Raw genomic sequence first — 17,531 nt, 5'->3', positions numbered from 1 at the left:
TAAAACGTCTCCGCACACAGTTTGAAATCAATAATTTTTTTTTTCTCTACATCAAATTGAAAGCAGATGCACTGACAGAGCGGACTCGGTGAGCTATAGCTCCAAGTGCACACTGAACAGGTTATATACAAATAAAGTTTGAAAGCATTCAAGGAGGAAATCCGCAAGGTATTTCAACGTTGGTGGGTCAGCTTTTTCCTCACTTAGTTGAGCTGGTCTTCGTACTGCTTGCGGAAGCAATCCCCGGCAGGAAAGAATTCCCAGCAGCGCTCTTGATACATTTTCCACACGTAGGACTCCTGGCGGATCAAGAAAAAAAATGTGTTATTTCACACAGTGACAGCGCACGCTGTGCTCTCTGCACCCAATGAACAGCCCACTTTCAGCGAATGCCTACATGAGCAAGAGTGTCCAATCCACGCAGAGACAACAGGGCCGGAATTTTACCGCCCCGTCCGCCGCGGGAATCGGAGCAGGCAAGGGGCAGATAATGGGAAGGTCCGTTGACCTCAGGTGGGGGTTTTACGGTTATGTGACGAGCGAGGCTGTAAAACCCCGCCCCCACGTAGACAAATGTGGACAACAGAGTTGCTCAAAGTATCAGGTGAATAGTGTAAATGCCAAAAGAGAAAATGCTGGAAAATCTCAGCAGGTCTGGCAGCATCTGTAAGGAGAGAAAAGAGCTGACGTTTTGCGTCCAGATGACCCTTTGTCAAAGGGTCATCTGGACTCAAAATTGTTGTCAAACGTCAGATACTGCCAGGCCTGCTGAGATTTTCCAGCATTTTCTCTTTTCATTTCAGATTCCAGCATCCGCAGTAATTTGCTTTTATCCAGTGTAAATGTCATTGTCTCTACACATCAGTCTCTTAATATATTCAATTATGTCCAATTCATTTGCAAATTCCTTTGATTAATTTTACCCCAAACCAGCCAAGTGAAAAACAGGAAGGCTTAAATTTCACCTCAGGTAAAAGGATCCCAGACTCTCTCAGCATTTTTACTGTGGTCAGCCTGGCCATCCCACCACACAACCTCTTCATGCCCACAGACTCAAAGGAAAAAGGGCCAAACAATGATATCATTGCCACAGGTGTCCAAAGATCTGTAGGTTAGATGGATTGGCTATAGTAAATGTGTGGGGATATGGCATGGTGGATCGCCTGGGCAAAATACTCCGTCAGAGAGTCAGTGCAGGCTTGATGGGCTGAAAGGCCTCCTCTGCACTGTACGGATTCTATGATCCAATTTGTCATGGCTGGCAGGCTCCTGATGCTGCCAGGTTGGTCACAGCACTGGCAGTACAAAGGCATCAGCAGCGTCACTCGAAGGGGTAGTCAGTGCTGAGCTATGCCAAAAGCCTCGGGAGATGGGCCAGGTAAGTTATAAAACACAACTTAAAAATCCCAGGGCTGAGAACAGGAGGTGAACTTCTATCCTCCCTGTCCGCAACACCAACTTTGTGCTATCGAGCCTGGCCTCCTCAAAGCTGCCATAGCGAGGCTGCCTCCTTTTAGCCGGCAGCCTCCCCAAGCAACTGGCCAGGGTGGGTCAACCCGACAAAGGCAAAATGCCAACAGCACTCCAAAATGGCACCGAATTAGGCGTTTAACTATGGCAATCAGCTGCCCATCTCTTTGGAGCAGGCAACCTCGCCCCATTCAGGGGCGGCACAGTGGTTAGCACTGTTGCCTCACAGCGCCAGGGACCCGGGTTTCGATTCCCAACTTGGGCCACTGTCTATGTGGAGTTTGCACATTCTCCCCATGTCTGCGTGGGTTTCCTCTGGGTGCTCCGGTTTCCTCCCACAGTCCAAAGATGTGCGGGTTAGGTTGATTGGCCATGCTAAATTGCCCCTTAGTGTCCCGGGATGTGTAGGTTTGAGGGACTAGCGGGGTAAATATGTGGGATTGTGGGATAGAGCCTGGGTGGGATTGTTGTTGGTGCAGACTTGATGGACTGAATGGCCTCCTTCTGCACTGTTGGGATTCTATTCTATTCTATATCCTGGGACCACATTGGGAAGCCAATCTGACGTAGCTTCCTCCAATTTATCTTTCCTGGGTTGATAAAGTCCCTGCCAATAAATCAAACCTTCTTGTTGGTTTGGCCCTCTCCAACTTTGATCGAGAATGAGGAAGTTTAAAAACAAGTTCACTTGGTGTCTTGTGATGTAAAAGCCAACAAGGAATTGGCAACGCTCAGTAGCTCTCAAGGAAGGGGAGAATTCCAACAGGAAAGCTAGACTATACAGACTGTGTTTAAAATAATGATGGCCAGGAGTGTTTCCTGAGAAGGGAACATTTTCTCTCTGAACTCTCTGGGCCCGTTTGTACCATCAATATGCGCCCATTTTCAGCCACGAAAACTTGGGCGTGAGGTGAGTAGTGCGATCCGTGCCCGCCTTCACGTCGGTTCCCCCTTTACCAAGGCCCCAAAATGGCCGTGATTGGGACCGCTTCCAAAACGGGCGCGACAGCCATTTAAATGCATTTGATGCATTTAAATTAACTTAATGGGCTGCACCACCCAACCTGACCGGCACTTCCCCCTTTAAAATCGAGTTCACCTATCCAGATTCGGCGTGAAACAGACATGCTCCACAAAAGTCCGATCCGGGTGCTCCTGTTAGTGAGGAGATAAGTGCCGAGCGTCCGACAGCTCTCTGCTTGAGATCAGTGGAGGGCTAGGGAGAAGAAGATGGGTCCGACAGCTCTCTGCTTGAGATTGGCGGGGGGTGGGGGGGCGGGGGGGGGTGTCCCCTGCCACTCTGCCTGTGATCAATGAGAGGGAAAGGGGAGGGTCCCGTGATCGGTCTGGATGGCGGGGGGTGGGGGATAAATGGGTCACTAATGTTGTGGGGGTGGGGCAATGTCTGTGGGGGCTAGGCGGAAGCATTATTCGGCCCAGGAGCGATGTGGCAGGGGAGTTGCATTCTATTCTTTATTTTTCTGCCCATGCGCAGTTGGAGGCGCCGATCGGAGCTGCAGGATTTCAGGCGCGTTAAGCCCCACCCACAGACTTCTGCAGCACAATTCAGAATCGCTGATATTTTTACAGGCAGAGTGCGTATGGGGGTGCCTCAGAACGGGTCTAAATGTCGGATCTGAAACACTCCCAGTTTCAAGTCCGCCCAGCACCTAGAATGAAAATTCTAAAATAGGGCCCTCTCTTTGAATGAATACCAACTGAACTCCGTGGACATCTTGCAGCGTAAGTCCAATCTTTCCCATCCTTCTCATGAGAGTGGTGGGGCCTTACCTGCCCGGTGTGCTCTGTTTCATCTTTGTTAATAAGGTACATCAAGAAAAACCTGCAGGAATAAAGACACATGTTGGCAACGTCAGAATAAACATTGTATTGTTTATTCATGCATTGTATTGTTTATTGATGCAAGTCCCACGTCGCTCAATGGAACACATCTTTATGATGCAGGCCTTTACAAACAATGCCCTGGTTGTGAAACATCCTGGCTGGAATTTTCCCATCTCGCCCAGCCGCTGTTGCCAGCGAGAATGGACAATCTGGCGTTCAGCCAAATCTGTTATAGAGTCATAGAGATTTGCAGCATGGAAACAACTTTGGCTCAACTTGTCCATGCCGCCCAGTTTTTACCATTAAGTGAATCCCAATTGTCCGCATTTGGCCCATATCCCTCTATACCCATCTTACCCATGTAACTGTCTAAATGCTTTTTAAAAGACAAAACTGTACCCGCCTCTGCTACTACCTCTGGCAGCTTGTTCCACTCACCACCCTCTGTGTGAAATAATTGCCCCTCTGGACCCCTTTGTATCTCTCCCCTCTCACCTTAAACCTATGCCCTCTAGTTTTAGACTCCCCTACCTTTGGGAAAAGATGTTGACTATGTCTATGCCCCTCATTATTTTATAGACCTCTATAACATCACCCCTAAGCCTCCTACGCTCCAGTCTATCCAGCCTCTCCTTATAAATCAAACCATTAAGTCCCGGTAGCATCCGCGTAAATTTTTTCTGCACTCTTTCTAGTTTAGTAATATCATTCCTATCACTGCAGCGGAACCAGAGAATCCCAGCCGCGAGCAATGTCGGAGAATCCCAGCCGCAGGCAAGGTTGGAGAATTCCGGTCTCAAGCGAGGTTGGGAAATTCCGTTTATGAGCGAGGTCGGAGAATTCCAGCTGCCAGGTTGCCAATGAAGTTCTCCTCATCGTATTTCCAATAGGTTTGGCTACTGATCCTCGCTGTTACTCACCTTTGTGTTGTGAAGGTCTGTTAGGATCAAAATGGTTGCCTGCAGCAAGTGATTGCTCACTCTAATTTCCCCTCACATTTCCTCCCAAAAGACTAATGCCTTCATATTTCTTTTGAAAACTGGTTTAAAAATCCTTCATCGAAACATAGGCACAGCCTGTTCCGAAAGCTAGTGGCTTTTGCTACCAAATTAACCTGTTGGACTTTAACCTGGTGTTGTTAAACTTCTTACTGGTCGTGTAGTGGCAGGGTGTTAGACTAGAGACCCAGGTAGTTTGAATCCCACCATGGCAAATTCAGCAAATCGAGTTTAATGTTGGATTTTCCTCCATTTGCCATGCCCAGGTGCAGTGACTGGAAATCTCTCCCCCCCTCCTCCCCCCCGCTCACTCCCCATGGTGCACAGGACACTCAAGCTGACCCGGTAATGTAACACCTGCCATTTGAACAATGCCATGAATAGTCAAGATCGCCGGAGTAAAAAAATTGCTTCTCCCAAATGAATGCACTGTCTGGAAAAGAACACACCTGCCTTGTTGAGGAACCAATTCAAACGCCACGTCAGGCACAGCTCAGAAACGGAATGTACAACGGGTTATTAAATTAAATCGCTGCCGATCTTCTTGATGTTTTTGTCAACGAATGTTAATTCCAAACTTCTACTTCCTTCTCATTCCTGAAATGCCCGGGACCATTTAAATCCATTTAAAGGCTCCTCACACCATTTCCATTCAGCACCTGGGATCCTCGCAGTGCTAATTAAAAATGCCGTTTAATAGTTCCGGCTGCTGGACAAGATTATTCCAATGTGAAACAAAAACAGAAAACGCTGGGAAATCTCAGCACGGTGGCACAGTGGTTAGCACTGCTGCCTCACAGCGCCAGGGACCTGGGTTCAATTCCGGCCTTGGATCACTGTCTGTGTGGAGTTTGCACGTTTCCCCCCATGGCTGCGTGGGTTTCCTCCGAGTGTTCCAGTTTCCTTCCATAGTCCAAAGATATGCAGGTTAGCATATCTTTGGACTGTGGGTTAACATATCTTTTTAATGACAATCCCACCCAGGCCCTATCCCCATACTCCATGTATTTACCCTGCTAATCCCCCTGACACTAACTAGCCCCTTAGTGTCAGGGGGATTAGCAGGGTAAATACGTGGAATATGGGAATAGGGCCTGGGTGGGATTGTCATTGGTGCAGGTTCGATGGGCCGAATGGCCTCCTTCTGCACTGTAGGGATTCTATGATTTTATGAAGTTTGGCAACATCTGTGGAGAGAGAATAGAGCCAACATTTTGTGTCTGGATAAGCTATTATCTCTGTTCTCTGTCCACAGATGCTGTCAGACCTGTTGAGATTTTCCAGCATTTTCTGTTTTTGTTTCAGATTCCAGCATCCGCAGTATATTTCTTTTATCTGTTCCAGTTGAACTATGTTACAGTAGCACTGATAAATTATACATATACATGACAAAGGTTCCACTCAGAATTTGAAACATGTATCACCATTGATATATACTGCATTGTGTGTCAAACACTATAGTTATTTTGTATCTGGTTTTTAGTTGCCCTTGTAGAATCATAGAATCATAGGGCCTGATTCTCCCTTGGGACGCGCTAGGCTTTTGGCATATCAGGTTGGGAGATGCGCGTATCGACCATTTCGTAAGATTCACGCCCGTGTTCCTGACACACATGCACGAAGGAAGGAAGGGAGGGAGGGAAGGGAAGGAAGGAAGGGAAGGGAAAAGAAGGAAAGGAAAGGAGGGGAGGGAGGGAGGAATGAAGGAAGGAAGGAACAAAGGAAGGGAGGAAGAGAGGGATGGACGGAGGGAGGGAGGGAGGGGAGGACAGAAGGAAGGGAGGGAGGGGAGGACAGAAGGAAGGGAGGGAGGGAAGGAACGAAGGAGGGAAGGAAGAACAGGAGGAAGGAAGGGAGGGATGGGATATAGAGGTGGGTGGAGTGGAGGCTAGTGGGGGTGCTTCAATTGGGAAATGTAGAAATCTCTGAGTCCCCATTGTCCCGCACGCTGGAGAATTTAATTCAACAACGGTTACCTGCATGCACCTCTTGGCCCTGACAGATTCCCTGCCAAAAAAACCAGCCTGATTGACTTGCTGGATTCCAGCTGGGCAGGGGGAATAAGAGATTAGATAGTTACAATTCTCAGTGGGAGTTCAATCCTGGATTACATTGGGTGGGGATGGATGGGGGGGGGCTGGGGCAATGGGGGAGGGCGGAAGGTGTAGGGAGGTGGCAATTCCAGAGGGGCGATTCAATTCCCAATGGAAGTCTGATTGCCGGTCCTGAGGACCTTTGTAAAGGGGAAGGGGTCTGACAGGGAGGAGCTTTGGAGCCGGGATGATATACTCCTGCTCCTCTTGGCCCACAAGCAGCGCTTTAAAGGCACTTAACTTCTCCACGAAGCTGTCTGTGCAACTGCCGAGGTTCCTGAGCCCTGGGAAACCCTGCCACCCATTGTAAAGCCCCCAAAGCAGGTTGTGTCAGAGCCTGCAATCCTCATTAACATCGTTAAACTGTCAGTCTGCCTCCTGGGATTGGTTTGCTCATTGGCCCCCTTGTTCTGCCCTGATAAAACCCAGAAGCAGCCGGGTTGGGGCCCAGGCTCAGATTTCTTTTTTAATTTTAACATCTGAACTGAAGCCTAACCCTGCATCCTTGACAATGTAATCGCGGCTTCGTGTATTCACTACCAAAATGGCACGCCACTTCAGTCTAATTTTAGCGTTATAAATTACTCAGAAGCTCTGTGTAGCAACCAGCCTGATCCCCCTGGCCAAAGGCTGCAAGCCCAAAATAGCTGACATAAATCACCTCAGATCTATTAAATATCTGTGCGTTTGTACTTCTTCCAATCGCGCCTCGGCTCAAACTTTAGAAACTTCTTTCTGAAGTTAACTGCTTCCCTCTGCAGGTTGAGCAGTGGTTATTGAAGATCAGTAACACAGATGACTTTGCTCCATAAAAGGAGGTTTGATGGAGCTTAACATTGCGAGGGACTGTTTTCCTTGGCGGGTTTCATCCTTCCTTTTTTCTTGAAACAAAGCAAAAGAAAACGCACCACTGACTGGGACTGTTTATTTTCTTTCCTTTTTTTCTTTCGGTGGTCGTGCAGCTGATTAAAAATCCAGGCATGCTGCTCCGTCTGTGGCGTGATTGAGTAGCAGGAAATGCGAGTACTTACAGGTAATTTGCCAAATTGTGCTCCTGAAGCGTGTGAGTCTCAAAGCCGTGGGGGACTGTGTCAAAGTAGTCATTGCCAATTCCACAGATGAAGCATTTGGTCTGAAAAGAACAACAAAGGAAAATAAGGACAATTGGCACCTGAAGCTTGCAAACCGGCCTTCCTGATGACTATAATCAGCTGCTGTTGTGTTTAGAGAGATGGGTCTGTGCTGGTCACCCATTAATCTCTCCCCTCAATCTTTCTAAGCGTGCCAGAATCACCTCCGTGTGGCCACATGTTCCTTTCTAAACTGTGGGAAAGTATGAATAGAAATTTGAGATATTTGCATCCCTGAAATGAAACCGATCTTAAAATGTTTGCAAACGCGGTGAACGTAATTCCCACGGAAGATTTTATTTTTTTGACATTTTGCAAGACGTTTTTCTTGGACATTTTCACATGTCCAAAAAGAATCTGTTTTCACTTTTAAAAAAAATATGTATTTGACCAATTTTGTGATTATGGGAGGCGATGGGCTCTGATCGGTAGTACTATCGCTGGACTATTAATTCAGAAACTCAGCTAATGTTCTGGGGTCCCGGGTTCGAATCCCGTCACGGCAGATGGTGGAATTTGAATTCAATTTTAAAAAATCTGGAATTAAGAATCGACTGATGACCATGAAACCATTGCCGATTGTCGGAAAAACCCCATCTGGTTCACTAATGCCCTTTAGGGAAGGAAATCTGCTGTCCCTGCCTGGTCTGGCCTACATGTGACTCCAGAGCCAAAGCAATGTGGTTGACTCTCAACTACCCTCCAAGTACAACTAAGGATGGGCAATAAACGCTGGCCAGCCAGAGGTGCCCAAATCCCACGAATTAATAAAAAATATATAAGTTCTGATACAATGCAACACCCAGAGGTAGATTTTCAATTTGTTGCCTGGCACTGTGGATTATCTCCTCGGTATTGAGATTAGTGGAGAGAATGGTTTCGTAGGACCCAAGGAATTCAGTCCCAGCTGACTGTTAGTAAATAGATGGGGTTTTTTTTATAATTAAATGTTCAGTACCTCATTAATGATTTTGTTAAAATTCTCACCTCCATGTCTTCTTTAACTTGTTCCTGCTGATCTCTCAGTTCACCAAAAGCATCAATAATTAGACCTGGGTGTAAGAAGAAGAATGAGATCATTTCTAAAAGTAAAGACTCTGGGGCAGCTCCTGTGGAAGTGACTTTTCAGTTGTTGGGCAACGGCGAATTGCAAACAAGTTACACATTGAGAGGATAGAAAAAACCTTCACAATGCAATTGCATTGTGAGCAGAGGAAAACACAGGGCTGTCCAGGTGGAATCAAGACCCTTGGATATTCAGTCACCCCACCACTCTGTAAAATTAGACGGATATTGCCACAGATTGCCCACAGTAAAGGAGATCAAGTCACTTGCTTTAGTGAGCAATGCATCTGTGCCAACTTGCTTAATACATCTATGCACAGCAGAGTAACTATTTTTACTAATATCTATGGAATAACTCCATCGCAGAAGATTGCATGCAATGCCAGTGGTGCATGCAGGCTGTAAATACATAAAGACGTTGCACTCTACATAGCTCAGCCCATTACACAAACCAGCCTCCCATCCATTGACTCTGTCTACACCTCCCGCTGCCTTGGGAAAGCAGCCCAAATTAAAGGACCCCGGACATATTCTCTTCCTCCTTCTTCGGTCGGGAAAAAGGTACAAAAGTCTGAAAATATGTACCAACCAACTCAAGAACAGCTTCTTCCCTGCTGCCATCAGACTTAAAGTTAAAAGTTTATTTATTAGTCTCAAGTAAGGTTTACATTAACACTGCAATGAAGTTACTGTGAAATTCCCCTAGTCGCCACACTCCGGCCCCTGTTCGAGTCAATGTACCTAACCAGCACATCTTTCAGACTGTGGGAGGAAACCGGAGCACCCGGAGGAAACCCACGCAGTCACGGGGGAGAACGTGCAAACTCCACGCAGACAGTGGACCAAGCCGGGAATCGAACCCGGGACCCTGGCGCTGGTAACCACTGTGCCTGGACTTACCATATATCAAGCTCATCTTTCTCTACACCTTATCCGTAATTGTAACACTGTGTTCCGCACCCTATCCTTTTCTTCTCCCCTATGTACTCTATGAACGGTATGTTTTGTCTATAAAGCGCACAAGAAACAATACTTTTCACTGCATCCCAATACATGTGACAATAATAAATCAAAATCTAATCAAATTAAATCTATTTCAAACACTGGTTGAAGAGACACCAGTCTCGCGGCGGTACAAAGGCAGATACAGCTACCTAGCAGCGGCAAAACAGCCTACAATTAAAAATCAGAAATAAGGTGGCACTATTAATTTTAATCCTAAGCTCACTACCTCGTACTTGCCACCTCTACGGTATGTAGTCACACTGAACAGTTGTTTTCTTTGGCCAAAAAAGGGGAAACAGTGCAAATGAGATGTAGATAATCAAAAATGGGGCACAATTCCTTTGAGTAGTCCTGCCCAAGGACAAAGCGTGGCCTTAGCTGAACTGATAGTTGGGAATAGTTGGGATTGGGAACTGCGGATAGTTGGGAACCTGTCTCGGGGGCAGGGAATTCAGATGGTGTTCGTAAAGCAGAAGTGGAAATGAATAGGGTTGGGAAGCATTTTCTGATCAGGGCCAGTGTGATCTCCTGGACTCGTTTCGATCGCCACAGGGGGTCGGAGAGGAATTTCCCAGATTTTCTTTTCCCCATATTGGCCCTGGGGTTTTCACTCTGGGTTTTCGCCTCTCCCTGGAGATCACATGGTCTGGAATGGGGGGGTAGGGGTGAGTTAATAGGTTGTGATGAACAAAGCATCGTAGCTGTGAGGGACAGCTCGGTGGATAGGATATTAGGATGTAGATAGGCTGGAAAATTGGGCGGGGATCCTGGATTCAGGATTCAATCCTGGACCGGGGAGCGGCGCGGGCTTGGAGGGCCGAAGGGCCTGTTCCTGTGCTGTATTGTTCTTTGTTCTTTGATGGCTGAGAGTGAGACAGCCACCTGAGCAGCCGTGCTAACCACTGTGCCACCGTGCCGCTCCCAAATAAGTTCCGCCAGTGTCACTGAGCTTTCATTTTAAATATCTACCCATGGCATTTACCGATATCCGCCTGCACCGCAGAAACTGTTCACGGAGAGTAATAGTGAAGAAAAGTCATAATGATGTGATTGCCAGCAAGCAGCTGTGCTCACACAAATCCCCTCACCTTGAATGATGGCCAACAGGATGACAATCACGAAGAAAAAGAAGGTGATGTCAAAGATAATTCGATAGATTTCGTACTCGTCTCCAGCTGGATCTTCAATCTCATCACCAATGCCTCCACCAGCACGGACACCCACGTACATGTGGAACATATAACACTTTAAAAAGAGAAAATCGCAACTTAGACAACTTTAAAGTTTATTTATTAATGTCACAAGTAGGCTTACGTTAACACTGCAATGAAGTTACTGTGAAAATCCCCTATTCGTCACACTCCGGCGCCTGTTCGGGTACACTGAGGGAGAATTTAGCATGGCCAATGCATCCTAACCAGCATGTCTTTCAGACTGTGGGAGGAAACCAGAGCACCTGGAGGAAACCCACGCAGACATGCGGAGAATGTGCAGACTCCACACAGACAGTAACCCAAGCCGGGAATCGAACCCGGGTCCCTGGCGCTGTGAGGCAGCAGTGCTAACCACTGTGCCACCCCAACTTAAGTGACAACGTCAGATTTTTATGCTTCTCTTTTTTATTGGGATAAGTTCTCTACGTCATCACTTTCTATTTCAAATCATCTAGTAGTGAATCAACAAATCATTTCAAACAAAACACTTAAGAGTATTGCATTCAATTCTGGTCGCCACATTACAGGAAGGATGTGGAGGCTTTGGAGAGGGTGCAGAAGAGGTTTAGCAGGGTGCTGCTGGATTAGAGGGTATGAGTTATAAGGAAGGGCTGGATAAACTAGGGCTGCTTTCTCTGGGGTGGTGGAGACTGAGGGGAGACCTGATAGAAGTCTATAAAATTATGAGAAGCATAGATAGGGTCGACAGTCAGAATCTTTTTCCCAGAGTTGAAATGTTCAATACTAGGGGGCACTTAAGGTGAGAGGGGGAAAAGTTCAAAGGGGATGTGAGGGGCAAGTTTTTTACACAGAGAGTGGTAGGTGGCTGGAACGCACTGCCGGGGTGGTAGCACAGGTAGATACGATAGGGACGTTTAAGGGGCTTTTAGATAAGCATATGAAAATGCAAGGAATAGAGGGGATAGACCAGGGGCAGGCAGAAGGGATTAATTTAATTTGGCGCCATGTTTGACGCAACATCGTGGGCCGAAGGGCCTGTTCCTGTGCTGCACTGTTTTATGTTCTAGGTAAAAGCCGCATATAAAAATTTGTTGCATCCAAAACGCGATACTTCAAGAAGTTTCGCTTTCAGAAAGATTGCAGGATTTTCATGCCATTGAATTGTGACGCACTGTCTTAGCGAAAACGCTGTTGTCAACTCATCATTATTCACCAACACATCTCTAAAGGATAAACCATCAAGTGTAATCCTGAGGGTGAATCTCCACAGAAGGTTCACCCATTCACTCGCTGTAGCTATGGCAGTAGAATCGTGCAATTAAAGCCCAAAGAATCAGCCCAAGCCAAAGCAACCTGTCTGCTGCGCAAAGTGCAGGATACGTTGGAGCCAAAATGCAACAGAAAATCAAGCGTCTGTTCGCAAAAAATAAATCTAAAATAAATAAAAAATTGAAAGCAAGACTTTACGAAGGAGGAAGGCTATTGAGTTTACATTGATAATAAATATGACTGCACATATTAACACATTCAGCTCTCTTGCAAATGTTACAAAAGCAGTAGAACAGTTGCATTGGCATGCTTCATTCATCCTTAAGGTATAATCAGCATCACTGGGTAAACATTACCATTAACGGTGATCGAAATGCACGCACATTAAACAGGGATAGTTTGATTTTCTGGATTTACTCTCAAAAGGTTTAATGCCTTCCCAATTGAAAGGGCAGATCAGGAGACTTTAAATATGTTTTTTTTAAGTTTAATGTTTATTTATTAGTGTCATGAGTAGACTTATATTAACATTGCAATGAAGTTACTGTGAAAATCCCCTGGTTGCCACACTCCGGCGCCTGTTCGGGTACACTGAGGGAGAATTTAGCACGGCCAATGCACCTAACCGGCACGCCTTTCGGACTGCGGGAGGAAACCAGAGCACCCGGAGGAAACCCACGCAGACACGGGGAGAACATGCAGACTCTGCACAGACAGTGACCCAAACCGGGAATCGAACTGTGAGACAGCAGCGCTAACCACCGTGCCACATGCTGCCCCATTGAATTATAACCCATTCCCACCATAGGAATCAGATTAGTACAGGAGGTTGGTGCTGCCCTATGTCACCCATCCAGTGGAAGCTTGTGGACTGGAACCACAATGGAAGTGTAAGTACGTCCATATGCTTAGTGCTTTGGGGCTGTGTTTCTTTCGCAGATTAACCTTAAGACAAGTTCTAACATCAATGAATCACACTTGACAGGTCAGTCTAATCACAGGCAGGTGCAGTGCTTACTGTCAGCATGTCATCACACTTCATGTCCGGCGTGTCCCCATCTTCACTTTTGTTGTAGAATTTGCGGAAGAAATTGAAGGCAACCACTGTGTACAGATACACCACGACAGCCAATAAGCCCACGGTTAACACCAGCTGCACAGACATAGGCGGAGAGCAAAAGTGTCAGCTCAACCTGAAATAACTAATGGCTACCGATTAAATAAAACTGGAACCTGAATTTTCAATGAACAATCATCCTATCATTAGAAGAATGAGAGGCGACCTTACTGGGACACTTAGGATCCTCAGGGGCCTTGACAGGGTAGATGCTGAGAGGTTGTTTCCCCTCGTGGGAGAGTCCTGGAACAGATGGCATAATCTCAGAGTAAGGGGTCGCCCACTTAAAGCAGAGATGAGGAGGAATTTCTTCTCAGTGAACCCGTGGAATTCTCTACCGCAGAGGGTTGTAGTGGTTGGATCTTTAAGTCTGAGATGGACATATTTTTAATCAGTAAGGGAATCAAGGGCTTTTGGAGATAAGGTGGGAAAGTGGAGTTGAGGATCATCATATCAGATCAGTCATGATCTCATTGAATGGCAGAGCAGACTCGATCGGCCAAATGAGCTACTTCTGCTGTAGAGAGAGAATAGAGCCAACATTCTGAGTCTGGGTAACCCTTCAAAGGGTCACCCGGACTCGAAACAGTGACCAGAAGTTTGCCGTTCCGCTGACCACGGAAATTGGAATGGGCGAGGGGGGCAGATCATGGAAAGGTCCATTGACCTCGGGCGGGATTTTCCAGTTTCGGGGCAAGCGAGGCCGGAACATCCTGCCCAGTGGCTCTATTCACTCTCCGCAGATGCTGGCAGACCTGCTGAGATTTTCCAGCATTTTCTGTTTTGTTTCAGGTTCCAGCATCCGCAGTATTTTACTTCTTAACTTTTAGCTTACTTCTGCTCCTACGGCTTATGGTCATTTCGAAAAGACAACTTGAGGAGGTTGCTTTCTGAAGTATTGCAGCCGTACGATCATTGTCACACCCCCAATTCATTCCATTTTTGTTTCGCCAATGTTCTTTGGCCACAGTTATTATTAAGTCGCCACTTAGTTCATAAAAAGTATGCTTCCAAAGGAGAACAAATCCATCTCCACGCTTTGTATTTTAAGTTTCAAAGAGTTGCTGCAAGCAGATTGGTAGAAAACAGAGGCAGCAACCCTCGCAATCATGCTACAAAGAATGTCTGCACCTCGCTACTCATTTGTAGACCTAACTTTACCATTAAACAGCCTGGGCTCTGGTACCTGTTTGCCGTTGTGTGTCACTGATGACAGGATGGTCCGTAATGTTTTGAATCCCATCGCAATATCCAGCAGATGGGCAGCAAAGAAAAAGTTGTTATAATGACCCAGCACTGACATAGTCATGTACCAGGCAAGGTACAAGAAGGACTGCAAGCAAAGAGAAACAGGTATTACTAACAAACAGCAGCAGAGATACATAGACCACGTGAGGAAGAATGCACACTGAATGCACACACATTGCGTCAAGTTCTAAAATAAAAAACTAAAAATGCTTGAAATACACAGCATTTCATAATAATCTGAAAACAGAACAAATGCTACTGCTTTGCCCAGATACCTTTCATCAGAATCCATCCTGTTTTCTTTGATGATTTGCTGTTCAAATGTAATTTTGAATTTCCAATCTTTTCTTTACATCTGTTGTGTGCAGCTGCACTCTGGTTGCAAACATTATATCCACACACTGCAAGATTCTACTTGACCGCTTGGCATGGGGTAATTTCATTGAAACATAGAAAATAGGAGCAGGCTCGGAGAGTCTGCTCCGCCATTCATTATGATCATGGCTGATCATCCAACTCAACAGCCTAATCCTAATTAAAAAGCAGCATTGATGCCATGTAGGGTCTTGGTTATTCCATCCTCTTAACTTGAGAGGGCAATGTAAAAGTTCCCAACATTACAGGAAGAAGTAATTGTGAAAAAGCTTAAAAGGCGTGCACAACCACACACACACACATTAACACATGCACCCATGCACAAATGCAATCATATCAATGAATGATAAAAAGCAGTCATTAATTCTGTGAGAATGGTTCTCGGCTCTGTAACAATTTACCTCTGAACATCATGTTCAGTTTCCGACCCCTATTTGACACTTACATTATCTGTGAATACCACTCCCAACTTCCAGATCTGGTACTTGACGTCGATGGAGTTAAGCCTGTATCAAACAAAACAAATCAGCTGGTTTGCACCGATAGTGCCCAATAAAGGATGCTGATCACAAACACGTCATAGAAATCCTTTTCCAGGCACAGAGAGTAAAATATTTAGGAAGAATTGAACAGTTATTCACCCATGGAATTAAGATTAAGTGCGCTGTTGTAAACTAAACATATGTGAATATGAACAACTCCTGAGTCAATAAATCTGGAGTGATTATGTTAATCTTTCCGTCTGGACCACATCTGCTACTTACTGACAAGGTTCAGCATTGCAACAACAAATGACATTTATTTAATACTTTAACACAGTAAGCATGTCCTAATTCTTCATGGATGTGTAAGCAGACTTTAGAGAGATGGTAGGAAAGGTGGCTAATCGCTGGGTCAAAGAGGTAGCTATTAAGGAGTGACTTAAAGGAGGAGTGAAAGGTAACAAGGCAGAAAGGTTAAAGGAGGGAACTACAGAGATTAGGGCCTAGGCATTTGAAGGCACAGCCGCGGGTTGTAGAGAAATAGGACAGCATGGTGGCACAGTGGTTAGCACTTTTGCCTCACGGTGCCAGGGACCCGGGTTCAATTCCAGCCTTGGGTGACTGTGTGGATAATGCACATTCTCCCCGTGTCTGTGTGGGTTTCCTCCGGGTGCCCTGGTTTCCTCCCACAGTCCAAAGATGTGCAGAAAGGTGGATTGGCCATGGTAAATTGCCCCTTAGTGTCCCAAGAGGTGTAGGTTAAAGGGATTAGGGGTAAATATGCGGGGTTACTGGGATAGGGCCTGGGTAAAATACTCTGTCAGAGAGTCGGTGCAGGCTTGATGGGCCAAATGGCCTCCTTCTGCACTGTAGGGATTCCATGATTCCATGAAAGTGGGGAATGTGCGCAAGGCTGGAATTGGGTGAGAGCAGAGATCTCAGATGATTGACATATACCAGCCAATCCTTCTGGTTCTTCTTCCAGATCACGGGATCGCTGCCATTTTAATGTTGCCCTGGGATTCCGGAGGATTTCCAATAGGGAAAAAGCTGCCTTGCTATTGTAGTAAGTACAAGCCAGCCAGAACAATGCGAGTAAAGGTAGGATAGGGCATTCCCAGTCTCTCATCTCAGATTCTGTCCGTATCGCTTGGCGGTCTCCCAAGCACGAGAGCATACAGAAAAGCTAATGAGGATTATCTCGATCCGATTATGGGTGTTAAACCCTCTGATGAAGTGCATCAGTACTGAATCTCACAAGCCATTGCCTAGATCAGGAAGTTTGGGAAATACTAGGGCAGGGTGGGTGTAGCACACTTCAGATACAAAACTCCTGCTGAATACTTGGGAAAAAGAGGCCCAGAGATATCAACCCAGCTACATATTCTGTCCTTAAATGCAAAAACACTGTCCCAATGTGAATACTAATCTGGAATATTATTCAATCCATTCTCTCAGAGCTGCAGATCCCAGCAGATCACTGATCCACAAACTGATTATAACATATATACGGCCATGAATACAACACGCTGATTTCCCTGAGCACTCAGCTGCCACTTGTGACTCTATCACACTATTTATTAACTTTATTTATTAATTTTATTTGTTAGTGTCACATGTAGGCTTACATTAACACTGCAATGCAGTTACTGTGAAATTCCCCTAGTCGCCACACTCCGGCGCCTGTTCGGGTAAACTGAGGGAGAATTTAGCATGGTCAATGCATCTAACCAGCACGTCTTTCAGACTGAGGGGAAATCGGAGCACCTGGAGGAAACCCACGCAGACACGGGGAGAAGGTGCAGACTCTGCAGAGACAGTGACTCAAGATGGGAATCGAACCCGGATCTCTGGCACTGTGAGGCAGCAGTGCCAACCACTGTCCCATTTACTCCATCGAACCATTTGTTCTTTCAGGAATCCTGCAACACTATCGGGCACTGACTGGCTATTCAAGGCACATGGTGGAAAATGAGCATAAGCGTGAACATCAAGTAAACTGTCATAATACTTCATTCAACTCCATTCACACAGGAATGTATACCCTGGTTAAGAGTCTCCTCTGTCTGGTTTTATCTACCTTTTACATCATGTCACCTGTTAGGATGGGTTCATTCTCAGAAACGATTGCTTAGTTAGAATGATAATCCTGAGCTTTCAACCTAAAGAAAATGTTAGTGGGGATTATGGAAAAAGGTCATGAAAATTGCACACTCGCTTAAGCCAGAAATGACTGCTTGCTACATTAGCATGTGAAAG

The 17,531-nt window shown here is 46.0% G+C and overlaps 1 protein-coding gene across 1 annotated transcript in view; it reads right to left on the bottom strand.

Annotated features, from left to right (window-relative positions):
• Positions 1-203: 203 nt before the first annotated feature.
• The window catches only part of ryr2a (ryanodine receptor 2a (cardiac)), a 455,564-nt gene continuing 438,236 nt past the window's right edge, over positions 204-17,531 (bottom strand). Inside the window, 8 exon segments of the mRNA XM_078230647.1 lie at positions 204-299; positions 3,262-3,313; positions 7,438-7,538; positions 8,524-8,588; positions 10,695-10,851; positions 13,069-13,203; positions 14,354-14,500; positions 15,236-15,296. Of these exon segments, the coding sequence (XP_078086773.1) occupies positions 204-299; positions 3,262-3,313; positions 7,438-7,538; positions 8,524-8,588; positions 10,695-10,851; positions 13,069-13,203; positions 14,354-14,500; positions 15,236-15,296 (814 nt within the window).

Source organism: Mustelus asterias, chromosome 15 (genome assembly GCF_964213995.1).
Source record: "Mustelus asterias chromosome 15, sMusAst1.hap1.1, whole genome shotgun sequence".
Lineage (NCBI taxonomy): Eukaryota > Metazoa > Chordata > Chondrichthyes > Carcharhiniformes > Triakidae > Mustelus > Mustelus asterias.
This window is presented reverse-complemented; position numbering and strand designations above follow the sequence as displayed.